This window comes from Camelus dromedarius, chromosome 16 (assembly GCF_036321535.1).
Source record: "Camelus dromedarius isolate mCamDro1 chromosome 16, mCamDro1.pat, whole genome shotgun sequence".
NCBI lineage: Eukaryota > Metazoa > Chordata > Mammalia > Artiodactyla > Camelidae > Camelus > Camelus dromedarius.
Genome location: NC_087451.1, coordinates 55009378 through 55022179, shown reverse-complemented (window position 1 = coordinate 55022179; position 12802 = coordinate 55009378). Strand labels below are relative to the sequence as shown.

The following is a 12802-nucleotide window of genomic DNA, read 5'->3' as shown; positions in this document are numbered from 1 at the left end:
GGTCTTCCACTGAGCTATACCCACCCCCTACGCAGTACTTTAAATTGAACAAATGTAGCTTTGTAAGAAACACCACATTTTCCAAATATCTCTTATTTTACCATAGATGAAAATTTCTTCACACAAGGATGCTGACACATGGAGACTATTGTAATATTTCTATTTCTGAAAAATTATTTCTGGCCATTGTGTAAAGAGTGAGTGGATGGAGTGGGGAGAAATAGGGGCCAGGAGATATGTTAGGAGGCTTCAGAAGTCATTTACGCTTGATGGAGGTGGCTTGGATCAGAGTGTTAGGAGCAGAGATGGAGAGAAGTGGATAGATTTGAGAGACACTGAGAAGGTAGACTGAGGAGAACTTGGACAGGAATCTCAGAAGGACGCCTGGATGGATGGTGGTTTCATTAATCAAGAGAGACAAATATGATAAGGAAATCATACACTCAGAAATGCGTGGAGTTTGCCTGAGAAGTGAAGGAGGGAGAAAAACTGGTAGCTAGAGAAACTGGCAGGATCAAGTGAAGGATTTAAGAGTGATAAGAGATTTCTAAATGTATAGGTTTACAGACCTCTTACTGTTGATGTGCCCCAGTGCTTAGTCCAGGGTCTTTTTTTATTTACCCTTACTTCTTTGTGATCCTATCCATGACCATGGCTTTAAATATACTTACATGCTGACAACTCTGAAATTTTTATCTCCCTATCTCTGGAACTCCAGGCTATTATGTCCAAGTTGCTATTTAAATCTCTTTTGGTTGTCTAATAGACATCTAACTCAGCATGTCCAAAACTGAACTCTATTTTTACCCCAAAACCTGTTGCTCCCATAGCATTCCCCATCTCAGCTGATGGTAATTCCATCTTCCACTTGCTCAGAACTAAAGCTGAAACATTTTTAGTCTTCTCTTTCTTTCACAACCCATATTTTGTTGGCTCTACCTCCAAAACACATCCAGAATTTGATCACATCACTTAATTTTACTGCCACCACTCTAGTCCAGACTCCCATTATTTCTCCTAGGTTACTGCAAGAGCGAAAGAACAGACCTCCTTACTTGTATCTTTGTGTTCCCTCCCACAGTCTAGTCTCAACTAGAATGATCCTTCTGACATATTACTCAGATCATGCCCCTCTCCTGCTTAAAATGAGTTTAAAAACAGCTTCCCGTTTCAGTCTGTAAATGTCAAAGTCCATACTGGTGTACAAAACCCTACACGACCCAGTTCCATTACTTCTTACCTTCTCTCTTACTACTCTTCCCTTCACTCACTCTGTCCAGTCACTCCTGGTTTCCTTGCTGGTCCTCATACTGTTCAGGTACATTCTCGCCTTGGGGCTCTCATTGGCTGATTACTCTATCTGGAATGCTCTTCCCTAGACAATCATATTGCAAATCCTTTCACTTTAAAATCTTTGCGCGAACGTCAACTTCTTCCATGAAGCCCACACTGGGCATTCTATTTTAAATTGCAATCTACCCCTCCTCCCACTTCCAGATCCCCATTTTTCTCCTTTTATTTTCATAATACTTACCACCATCTAACATAGTACATATAGCAATCATTACGTCAGTGGTTTAGTATCTAATATCCACTTTCACCGCTACCCTGTCAGAATGTAAGCTCCATAAGGGTGAGAATGTTATATTTTTTTCTCCTGATGTAGGACAGTATCAAGCATAAAGCAGTAGTTCAATAAATATTTTAACAAATATATCAACAGAAGGAAGTCAGAAGAATGGGAGAGTCTGAAGCAGTGAAAAGGGTAATGAATACCACAAGATATCTAAAACACAGATGATGATATGGGACTAAGCACACATATATATGGAATTATCTGTGGCGCTACAAAGGCCCTTCTCAATTATATCACAGCCTACTGAAACCTTTAGTGATCTTTTCCCCTCGCTCCCGATGCAGTGCGTTCTTTGGGGGCCTGCTATACATCACAAACCTTTTCATCATTTCTGAACCTTCTGCAGCCCTCAACCCCTCCACTGCCCACTCCGCTGCAAGAATTCAAGGCGACGTCTAGGATTTATGACGTAATAAGACAGCGCCCTGGGGCAAGAGGCGGATTGAACAGGTTCCGGGCCACGTGACGAGAGTGGGCGGGGCGTCAAAGTTCATATCCCAGTGTCCCTTGTACTTACTTCCTTTTCGTCCTTTTCCGGCGTTCAAGATGTCGAAGCGAGGTGAGGTTTCTGGCTCTGGAAGATCTTTCGCCATCTGCCGCGAGGAGACTGCTGGCCTCGCCCGGAGTGGCGGCCATGGGCAGCTGGGGCGCTTTGCTCTCCTCTGGGCCGGAGAGGGAGAGGAGGGACACTGCGAGAGCATCGGGAGGGCCCCCGAAAGTGGCGGGTGGAGGCCTGGGGGGTCGAGTTGGCAGGATCTATTCATGATTCTAGACCAAATCCTGCGGGGTGGCTCCGCACTTTAGCGCTGCAGTAATGGGGTTGGAGTTGCACTGGCTTAAGTGCCAGAGTGAGCGACTTGTGCGGCCTTGGCGGGAAAAACTAGCTGGTGCAAAAGTTGGATCGAGCATTGAGTCGTCCAGACCCTTTAATCTCAATGTAAGGGTGAGCCTAGTGAGGAATTGGCAATTTGCCAGGAGAACTGGTTGGCACATGGGGAGGGGGTAAAGTGGAATTTTAGAGAGTGGATCTACAGCGTACGTTCCCTAAAGCATACGTGGATGAGTTTATAGCTTGAGTGTGCGAAGGGAATCCCGAACCATAAGTGGATAGTGACCTCCTGTTTCCCTTCCTACCCACAGGACGTGGTGGGTCCTCCGGTGCGAAATTCCGGATTTCCCTGGGGCTTCCGGTTGGAGCAGTCATCAACTGTGCTGACAACACAGGTGAGAACTTCGGCTGCACTCTGCCGAACTCCCCTTTTTAAAAGCACTCAGTGGGCCTTTTGCTAATGACCCACTGAGCCGTCAAGAAAGGGCAGAATAAAAACACTGCTTTTGGGTGAAGCGGCAGCATGTTGTGTTGTTTTGCTTCAATCGGTGGTGTGACAGGGTGTTCCACCTGGGGGAGGATTAACTGCTTGGGAGTGGGAGTGTAAGGGGAGGGGGCTTTGGAAGTGTTGGGGAAATGCAGAACTGCCTGATAGGCCCTGAGAAAAGTCCTTTTTTTGTTTACATCTTTATAGGAGCCAAAAATCTGTATATTATCTCTGTGAAGGGGATCAAGGGACGACTGAATAGACTGCCTGCTGCTGGTGTGGGTGACATGGTGATGGCCACAGTCAAGAAAGGCAAACCAGAGCTCAGAAAGAAGGGTGAGTAGAGACAGAATCCTTGTGGTCTGTGGACAGTTGAAGGACCTCTCTCCTTACTGGAAAATGGAACAAGAGTTTTTTACCATCCTCGGGGCCTCTTAAAACTTCATTCCTTTGGGAAGCAGAGTAAGATACGTATCTGCAATTGAAGTTCTGCTCTTGCTGTCTTAGACACCATTCTGTTTTTGCCCCTATTCCCTAAGTGTATTGGTGACACTGAAGTCAGGGACCATCTTTTAAAATGTAAATCTTAACGCTTTCCTGCTTCTTAATTGGTTTTCAGTGTGTAAGCTGGGGGCATATTTATCCTGCCATTTCCCCAGCAAGTTCTGGAGGTAGTTACAGACCACCTCAGTCCTACACCTGTAGGACAAAAGCCCTGTCCTTACAGAATTTATAGTCCACCCACAGTGTGCCTTCCCCAGCTCTCTTTACTCCTTTTAGTTCTTGGATCCCCCCTCCCCCCAATTTATATCCCTTTGTGCCTCAGATCATTTCTACTTGGCTTTGCCTCCTACCTAAAATATTCTAATTCCAATCATCTTCAGTTCACTTCCTTGTTGACACCTCCCAAGTAACCCTTAACCCAGGTAGTAATTTTTTGTGTGACACTTAGGGTAGTTCCTTGTCCTTAAGTTGCATAAGAGCAGGTAATTGACCTTAGTTAATTGCCAATGCCTTGGCTACAAATGAACATGGTGGTATTTGGTGAATACATTTTTTGATAGGTGTGTTTTGAGCCCATCCAGGTGAGATCACAGTTGTAAGACCGATGTCACCTCAGGCAAGTTTCCTTTCCTGGAACTAATTTGAAAGGGAATAATGATATGTAGAAGAGATTAACTAAAGATTGACTTGTGACTCCAAAGGTTTGGCAAGGTTGCTTCTAAATCTAATAGAAAAACAGCTGCTCATTGCTTCATCACAGGCTACCCCCAAAAGTTTTCCCACTAGGTGTACAGATTAGAAGGGGGTGCCTCAGACACTTCTGACTTACAATGTGTTGTCTGACCTTAGAGCTTCAGATACCCAGTGCATTTTTCAGCTCCTGAACTTTTCTTGTGTGTTTGTTAAGTCTCTGCCCTGGGGTAGCTTGCTCTTCCAGAGAAGTCGTGGCCATCTCAGTACACAGTACAAATGTGTCAGGTCTCAGCTCTGTGTCACAGTTACTCTTTGTAGGCCTGCATACCACCCCCCAGGTTTTTAGCATTTTGGTTAGAATTCTTAACTTGTTCATCTCCGATATTCACTTGAGGGCTTGATGATACACAAGAAGCAGCATTGTGGTTAAGCATTGATGAGTTGATGTGTAGATTGGGATCAGCATGCAACTGGACGGGCTTTCCTCTTGAGAACACTTGCTGGGTCTGATCTGTGGCCTGGGGATCTGTCAGGGAAGGGCAAAGCAGTTGGCCATTGCTGTGGGTGAGATGGCAGCAGGATGTGCTGTCTGTCTCAGTCAGTTGTGGGACAGACCAGAGAACATGCTGTGATTTAAAAAATAGTTCTGACTTTCCAACTCTTAATGTCTTCTATGGTACTTCTTTCTTCTAAATGAATACAGTTGACCTTTGAATGATTTGGGTTTGAACTCTGCGGGTCCACTTATACACAGTTTTTTGTTTTTTCCACTGAATATATATTACTGTACTGCACTCTGAGGTTGGTTGAATCAGCATATGTGAAGGGCTGGCGCTCCTAACCCTTCATTGTTGAAGGGTTGACTGTACATCTCACTTACAATGCACAGAAATGTGGAAAGGGTCAGGACTGGAAATCCAGGGTCCTGGATTTGTGTGGCCTTACTTGCTATATTCATTTGTGAGAATGTCAATCGTTTAAAAAAAAAAGTAGGTAAGGAGGTTCTCTGTGTATTGCCTGTCACTCAGTGTGTATCCCATTGTCAAGGGTAGCTAGGACCCTGTCCTTAAAGAAAATCTTGTGTTTCCAGTGTCTAATCAAGGTCTCCAAGCTACCAGATGTGTCTGACCCTAGTTCTTTCAAGTGCAGTAGATGTTTTGCTTTGAATGCCTGAAAAAGTTCGCTTTAGAGCAGTTAGGTTTTAAAAAGTTACTTACGACCCTGGAAAACAGTTCCTCAAAAAGTTAAACATAAAGTTAATTAAATAAGAAATTCAAGTTGAATTTCAGTTACCCATTTCTTAGACTCCAAGAGATGATCATTTAATTTGTTACACGTTCTACTTTCCAATGTAAGTGGGACCATTACTATCCCATAACTTATTCTTGCAGATGATTATCTTGTGTAATGAGCTTGGCCTCTCTTCGTTCAGTGTGAGGAGGGTTCCATTCTCAGTTCTGTGACATTAGGATCTTAATAGTACCCACCTATTGGGTGAAGTGGGGGAAAGAATATAAAGTGCTTAGCAAGTTTCCTGCTGGTATGTTGCTAATTGTCTTCCCAGAGTACAGATTTACACTTGCAAGGAAATGTAGGCAGTTTGGATTTGGAATAAGTAAGGTCTTTCTTTAAGAGATGATTGGTGTTTACATTGTCTCTCACGCTTGATTTTAGGAAATGAAAAGCTAATCATGAGTATGCATTCTGTCCAAATGGGAAATGTTGGGGAGCTAGACAAGGTATCGATTGCTTTCTCCTGGTGGCAGTGGGACTTGACAGGTTAATGACAGCTATTCTTTTTCCCCTCTTAGTACATCCAGCAGTGGTAATTCGACAACGAAAGTCATACCGGAGAAAAGATGGTGTGTTTCTTTATTTTGAAGATAACGCAGGAGTCATAGTAAACAATAAAGGCGAGATGAAAGGTGAGAAAGAATCCACATCATTCCCTAGGTCTTTGAGATTGGATGATTTAACTCTTGGGGCACAAGGAAAGGACCCTATGAGTTTACCTGTCACTTCATTCTTTTATGCCAGGTTCTGCCATCACAGGACCAGTTGCAAAGGAATGCGCAGACTTGTGGCCCAGGATTGCCTCCAATGCTGGCAGCATTGCATGATTTGTCACTGTATTTGTAAAAAATAAAAATAAAAATTATTTGCTCCCAGTGCTTGCCTTCTAGTTCTTTTCTACATTTCACTCTTCTTGACACCACCTGACCCCTTGTCTCCTTTGTAAAATAAACTACTTGGTGCAGACTTGCTCTGTGCATGTGTTTAAATAAAGAACAGTCCTTCACTTCTGTCAGTGTGCAGACTTTTGGAGTTCTCACAATTTCTGTTGTAAAAACTAATTATTTGGGTTTGGAGTCCTTAAATTGCATAGATAGTGTATGGTCAGATTCTGGACACACAAGTGGAGTTCAAGGAGTGATGTGAGTAGGAACCAGGTACATGGTATATATACACTTTTGCAGTTACAGGTTTTCTTTGGATAAATTGGCATGTAAATGAGCTTATATTTGTAAAACTTAACACATGGTAATTACTCATGGAAGATGACCAAGTTGTTAATATCTGCAAGTTTTTTGCTATCAGTGTTTTGGCAGGGTGGTCATAAAATGTATCTGCCAGACTCTAGCTTGAGAATAAAAGATGTAATGCCAGCACAGGCTTGAACCTTGGCAAATTCTGCCTAAAAGATTGAACATTGTAGATTTTTTCCCCAAACCATGGGAGTTGAATCAGGTGACATTCAGGGTCTGGGGAAAATGAGCACTCAGCGGGTTTGGATCAATGGTCTGGCCTTAAAAATGTTGGAAGAGGATTTTTACACTCAAGTTTGTGTTCACATATCTAGTACCTGTGTTTTTTATCTGTGAATTTGGGTATAATGAAAGGCTGAAGACCATAGCATTCACTTGATGGCTACCCTTTTGTACTTCAGATTTATTATAAGAGTGGTTCTCAAACTGAGGAGTTGGGAAATGTGTCCTAGTCAAATCTCAGACCAGTTAAGTCAGACTATAGAGGTAGGACCCAGGCATCAGTACTGTTTAAAGCTCCCCAGGATGTTGCAAAGTGCAGCCAAGATCAAAAACCAGTTCTCCATCTAGACTGATTAAATCTTGGTTTTAGGAATTTATAGGTCTGTAGAATAAACCTGTCTTCCTCCCCTGCCCCATCCTCCAGACTGGTGAATTTCAAGTCTTTAACATGAAGCCCCCAGATACTCCATTTAAAATAAATCCTTTTTATCCCCTTGTGTGATGGGAGATATCTCACCTTCCTGCCTCAAATGTGAGGTGGTAGAGCTGGGCCTATCATTTTTACTTCTGTCCTCTTAAGTCCTCCAGTGTTCTTTCCAGGTTCTTTGTAAGTTTTTAATAGAATGGACTCGAACTATAGACTTACTGTAATTTCAGATTTGATTTATAGAAGCTTTCCTGTCAGTGTAGTAAAGATTAAATATGCTGAGTCTTGAGTTGCCAGGGTTAGTGATTTTCCTGTATAGGTATAATGCCACCTTCTTCTAATACATGTGCCTCTGTATAATAGGGAACATAAAGGAATCCCTCCCAGAGCCTATTGCTTCACCTGTAAAATGATAATTACATCTCAAGAGTTGGTGTGAGGAGCAGAGGAGTTTGTACAAATCACCTTGATTTGTAAATCATATATATAAGGGTTTATTATTCAAGGGGAAACTGGGGGGAGTAAAAAGTATAAAGAAGGAAATAACAAAAATAACTAGAGGAAATCATTGTTCATGTTTTGCAGTATTCTATCATATAAATAAAATTAGCCAGAGGGGAAAGTAGGGTAATGTGTCAACCTACTGTTTTGTTGGTTTTCAAAAATTTAACAGGAGGAAGAATCTTTGCTGAGGAAAAGAATTGGGTAAGGAGGGAGGAAATACTTTTAAGTGGATTTACTGGAAGTCAGGAGACCTGAATTCCGATTCTAGTTCTGGATCTGCCCCTATATGGATTTAAGGAATATTCCAATATTTCTGAGCTTCAACTTCTAGTTCTGTAAAAAGAGTTGGAAATAGATGCTTTCTGAACTCTTTGTGATTTATTCTGGGTACAAGCGTTTCAAGGGAACTGAGTTTGGTAAATGTATATAATAAAGTGGGAGCAGACACTGGTTTTAAAAGGAAAACAGCGGGATAGGGTGGGCCCGATTGCGCTCACACTGCCCACATACAGTAACCTCCCTTCTCCCCTTCAATCTCCGATTCCTCTTGTATAGTTTCCTCCTAGACATTGCTCACCTCAGGACCACGCAAGCAACTACCTCCACAACCCTGAGAGGCTACCCTGTAGGATGGGGACAATAGGGTTGTGTCACAGAAGTCTTTGACACCACGTAACAATGCGCAGGGGGTGTTGCACCTAAGACCCTCCGCTCCCGCCAGAAAAGCCCTCGGAGGCTGAGGTGGTTAGGATGGTGCATTTGTGCGAGTGTCCTCTGCGGCTGGAGAAGAGCTTCATTTTGGATGGGGTGGCTGTGAGCACCATGGCCCGCAGCTATGAGCATGTGAGGCCCAAGCTCTGGTCGGCGATTCCACCATACAACGCGCAGCAGGACTGCCACGCCCGCCGGTACTTCCGGAGCCGCGTTGTCCCACCCATCTTGCGGAAAACTGACCAGGTACCGAAGGACTGCGGCGGACCCCGCAGTCTGTGTCTGCGGAGGTTGGCCCAGGTGGCGGGGCCGGCTTCCCAAACCCGAGCGTCTCACTCCGCGCCCTCAACCAGCAGGGAGGCTCCCCCACCCACACCCCCTCAGTATCCTTAATGAAACCCTGGACCTGGTGGAGGCGGGAAACCGGTGTTGAGCGCGAGATCCCTGAGCTCACGGAAACACCTTCCACTCCAGAACTTGAGAACGATCTCATTTGGTTTTCTGCAAGCTTAGGGAACCGGGCTCAAAGCCTGCCTCTGCCAAGCAAATCGGCTTCACTGGCCTTTTTGACGTCACGGGCCTTCCCTTTGGGGTGACCTCCCGCCGCCAAATCTGTAAAAGCCCGACAGCCAGTGAACAAGACAAAGAGAACTGCGGAGAACCGCCAGGCGAGGTGCCCTCGATCCGCTGACGTCATAGTTCAAGGGGGCTTGCTCTCGCAGTCCCCTTCTGTGAGCTAAGGGAAGGAACTTCCCGAACTTTTACAGGCCTCACTTCTACCTGGCCTTTTCCCTCATGGGCGTTGCCCCAACCCCGCAGAGTATCCCGGCAGCAAAGATTCTGAGGCTATTTGATGATGGCTACAATTTTTTTCTCAACACTTTTTGCCTTCAATATTTGTGTCTCAAAATATAAACCAGTGGTATGGGGAGAAGAGGACTTAATGCGGGTTATTCCGTGAACAAATACTGGGTGTTTGCAAGCATGCGTGTTCAGTGCATGCATCTGGACACACATCTGTGTGGGCCATATTTGTGTGTGTACTGTCTACTTATGTAATTTTTATAGCAGAAGGAGCCAGAATCTGGGGGGAAACTCCACTGTTTAAAAGCTTGGGAGTAATATGGTGTACACCATTTTGAAACTTTCTATGTTCCATTTTATAAGTATTCTTTAATCGTCACAACCACCATGCTGTGGTAGGCATTATTTTCATTTATATGAAGATAATGTCTATTGGAACTTTACTTTGCCAGGCCCCTTATTTGAACTACATATTTCACTTAAATCTCACAGCAACCTTCCTTTTACTGGTGAGGAAATTGATGTCCAAAAAAGCTATGTCATTGGCCTGAGGTCACACAGCTTGTTAGGGGCAGAGCTGGAATTAGAACCAGTCTCTCTGACAGCAGACAGTGAGCCTTTAACTGCCAACCTACCCTGCCTCTGAGGCAACAGGTTACTAAGTATATTTAATCTGTCTGGCCCTGTGACCCCTGACTGTGACCTCTTCTCCCTCCCCTCAACAAGCCAGGGTTGGGGGAAGGAGAGCAGTTTGGACTGCGCACCTTTTAGCGACCTGACTGACAGTTTTCTGTATTTTCTCCCTCACTCTCAGGATCACGGCGGTACAGGAAGGGATGGCTGGATAGTGGATTATTTCCACATCTTTGGTCAAGGACAGAGATACCTCAACAGGAGAAACTGGGCGGGGGCAGGCAAGTTGCCACCTCACTTTCCAGCCTCACTAGGATCCCACCTAAGAAGAGTAGTGGGCATTCACAGTTCAGAGAGAGAAACTGGGCCATAAAATGATTTGGTGAGGAGGGTGGGGGATGGAGAGACCCAAGGACTCACTGCATCCTCCAGCTTTTCTTCTCATATGTGAGCAGATGGTGTCACAGTCCTTCCTAATGCTTAGTTATTGAGCACCCACTGAGTGTCAGGTCCTTCTTACTCTCATACTATCCTCATGTTATGACCAGGGAAATTGAGATTTAGGGAGATAAATTGACTTGCTAAGAAAGGCTGAGCTGGGATTGGAATTCCATTCTTTCCAATTAAAAAGCCCATGTTCCTCTCACTAATCCCTCAGCAGGCTGTGTCCTGCTCACTCTCCAGGACCAATTTAGCAGCAACAGGAAAGGGAGAGTGGAGAGATGTTTTTCTGGTGGGGTGACCCCTCCTACGACCCCTCCTCCTGTCCCATCTCCACGGCTCTTTGGCCACATTCCAGTCACATGATCCCTTTGCACCAGTGAACTCATTCATTTTCTCCAGATGGGCCAGACTCAAGAGTGAAATTTCTCAGTTCTCCTGGGAGCGAGGCAAGTTCAGCCAAGCCCAGAAGTTTCTGGCCTTTCCTGTCCCAGCACAAATCAATCATTCATGCTTCTTTTGCATGCTATGTCTAGTATGAGGTTTGGTTTCTAGGATGCCATCTGTCTCCTCCACCTCACCAACCCTTGGCTTTTCAGCCAAGAGGCTCGAGACATTTGAGGATTGAGGGTTCGGCTGGGACGAGGAGCACAGTGACTATAGCTGGGTTGGCATCTTATCCCAGCCTTGCGGGAATGGGGAAAGCAAGAGGGGGCTGAATGCAGACTCAGGCCTCTCTCTCTGTCCCCCAAGGGCATTCCCTCCAGCAGGTGACCGGGCATGATCACTATAATGCCGATCTGAAAGCGATCCAGGGGTTCAATGGCAGGTTTGGCTATCGCCGAAACACCCCAGCTCTCCGCCAGCGCCCATCTGTCTTTGGAGAGGTCACCCAATTCCCTCTCTTCTAACTTCAGCTCTTCCCTTCACATCCCTTGACCTGAATTTTTAAGACAGATGAGTACATGAACTCTCAATGTTATCTGATATTAAAAAAATTTTGTGTGTGTGCCTCCAAGTGTGCTGTGTCTTCCCTGAGGCTGGGGGAGGGGGCAAACTAGTTTCTCTACCCTCAGCATCTCTACTCTGTGGAGAAAGTAGAAGGAAAGAGGGTTCCCAGGCTGTGCCCTTAAACTCCATGTGAATGGTGCCAGGCTTGAAAGGAGAGGCCTCAGCTCTCCCCTGCCACTGTGATAATGAGGAACCACACTACTTAAGCCCTAATCCAACCTCTTCCCCAGGCATCAGCCCCAGGCAGAAGCTTGCTACTGTTTTCCATCAAGAATAGAGCAGGCAGTGTGGCCACAGGGATTGGCGTTGGTTGCTCTGAGAAGGATTTCCTGATTTTTCTGAGTCATCCCATCCAAAAGAATTGGTGTCTCCCTTCTCCTTTCCACCCTCAACTCATCAAGAGGCAGGGGATGATATCTGGGACTGCTTTTAAGACTAAAGATTCTGCCATAGTAATACCGTGTTTGTGGAAGTTTCTCTACCATCACTATGTCAGTTTCTTTTTCAGCTAGTTTCCAGGATGTCATTTTTCAAGTGCCCCCACCCAGTTTATTGGTGGCCAAGAGAAAAACCAAAGCAGATGACAGATACGAAAGGAGGTGGAGCTTTAGAATACAAAGTTTGCCAGAGCTCTAGAGTGGGTGGAACCTGATTGTATTGAGTCACCATAAGTGGACAAGGAAGAGAGACATAGTAGGTCACGGGGGTATAGCTCAGGGGTAGAGCATTTGACTGCAGATCAAGAGGTCCCCGGTTCAAATCCGGGTGCCCCCTGAAGTTTCCAGCTCTTTTACTGAGTAAATAATTCTTCACTCCCAGCCCCAGGGTCACTATAGGAGTAAGACAAGAACTCTTAACTCATTCTTGTCCTGAAATACTAGTTACTCCCACATTCCAAACTACCGCTTAGGACAGACCCCTGGAGGACCCCGCTGGGTGTCAATTAAGACAAAACTTGTGAGGAAATTCTTAATCTAAAATTAGGTCTAAGAATTGTGAACACAATTTAGCAATCTGACATATGATAGGGTAAAGATAAAGACATTCCTACAGTATATATTATTGAGAACTTGGTACATGCAAGGATGCAATGAATTAAAAGATGAAAGAGGGCAGCTGTCCTCAGGGAGCTTTCAGTCTGGTGGAAGTTGACACATTCAGACACTGCCGTCAGAGAAAGAGCACTTGCTTGCAGCTCAAGAAAGAGAGAACTTTAGAAAAGACCCACCCACTTTTTCTAGTTGTAATTTTTAATAATTGTTCAGCAGAGGTACTGGGGATTGAACCCAGAATCTCATGCATGCTAAGCACGTGCTCTACCACTGAGCTATACCCTACCCCTCCTAGATTTAAT

The 12802-nt window shown here is 44.9% G+C and overlaps 2 protein-coding genes and 2 non-coding genes across 4 annotated transcripts; all 4 read left to right on the top strand.

The window, feature by feature from the left end:
* Positions 1-2078: 2078 nt before the first annotated feature.
* RPL23 (ribosomal protein L23) lies at positions 2079-6317 on the top strand. Its single transcript, XM_010991843.3, has 5 exons — positions 2079-2195; positions 2777-2860; positions 3160-3288; positions 5961-6074; positions 6187-6317. Exons 1-5 carry the CDS (start codon positions 2183-2185, stop codon positions 6267-6269), a joined length of 423 nt encoding a protein of 140 aa, XP_010990145.1. The 5' UTR covers positions 2079-2182; the 3' UTR covers positions 6270-6317.
* Positions 2892-3027, top strand: LOC116158001 (small nucleolar RNA SNORA21). Its single transcript, XR_004142231.1, has one exon. It is a non-coding gene; the product is annotated as a small nucleolar RNA SNORA21 (small nucleolar RNA).
* A 2281-nt stretch (positions 6318-8598) lies between the features above and the next one.
* SPMAP1 (sperm microtubule associated protein 1) lies at positions 8599-11348 on the top strand. Its single transcript, XM_010991844.3, has 3 exons — positions 8599-8805; positions 10178-10277; positions 11191-11348. Exons 1-3 carry the CDS (start codon positions 8599-8601, stop codon positions 11346-11348), a joined length of 465 nt encoding a protein of 154 aa, XP_010990146.1.
* An 802-nt stretch (positions 11349-12150) lies between these two features.
* TRNAC-GCA (transfer RNA cysteine (anticodon GCA)) lies at positions 12151-12222 on the top strand. The gene has a single exon. It is a non-coding gene; the product is annotated as a tRNA-Cys (tRNA).
* The last annotated feature ends 580 nt before the right edge of the window (positions 12223-12802 follow it).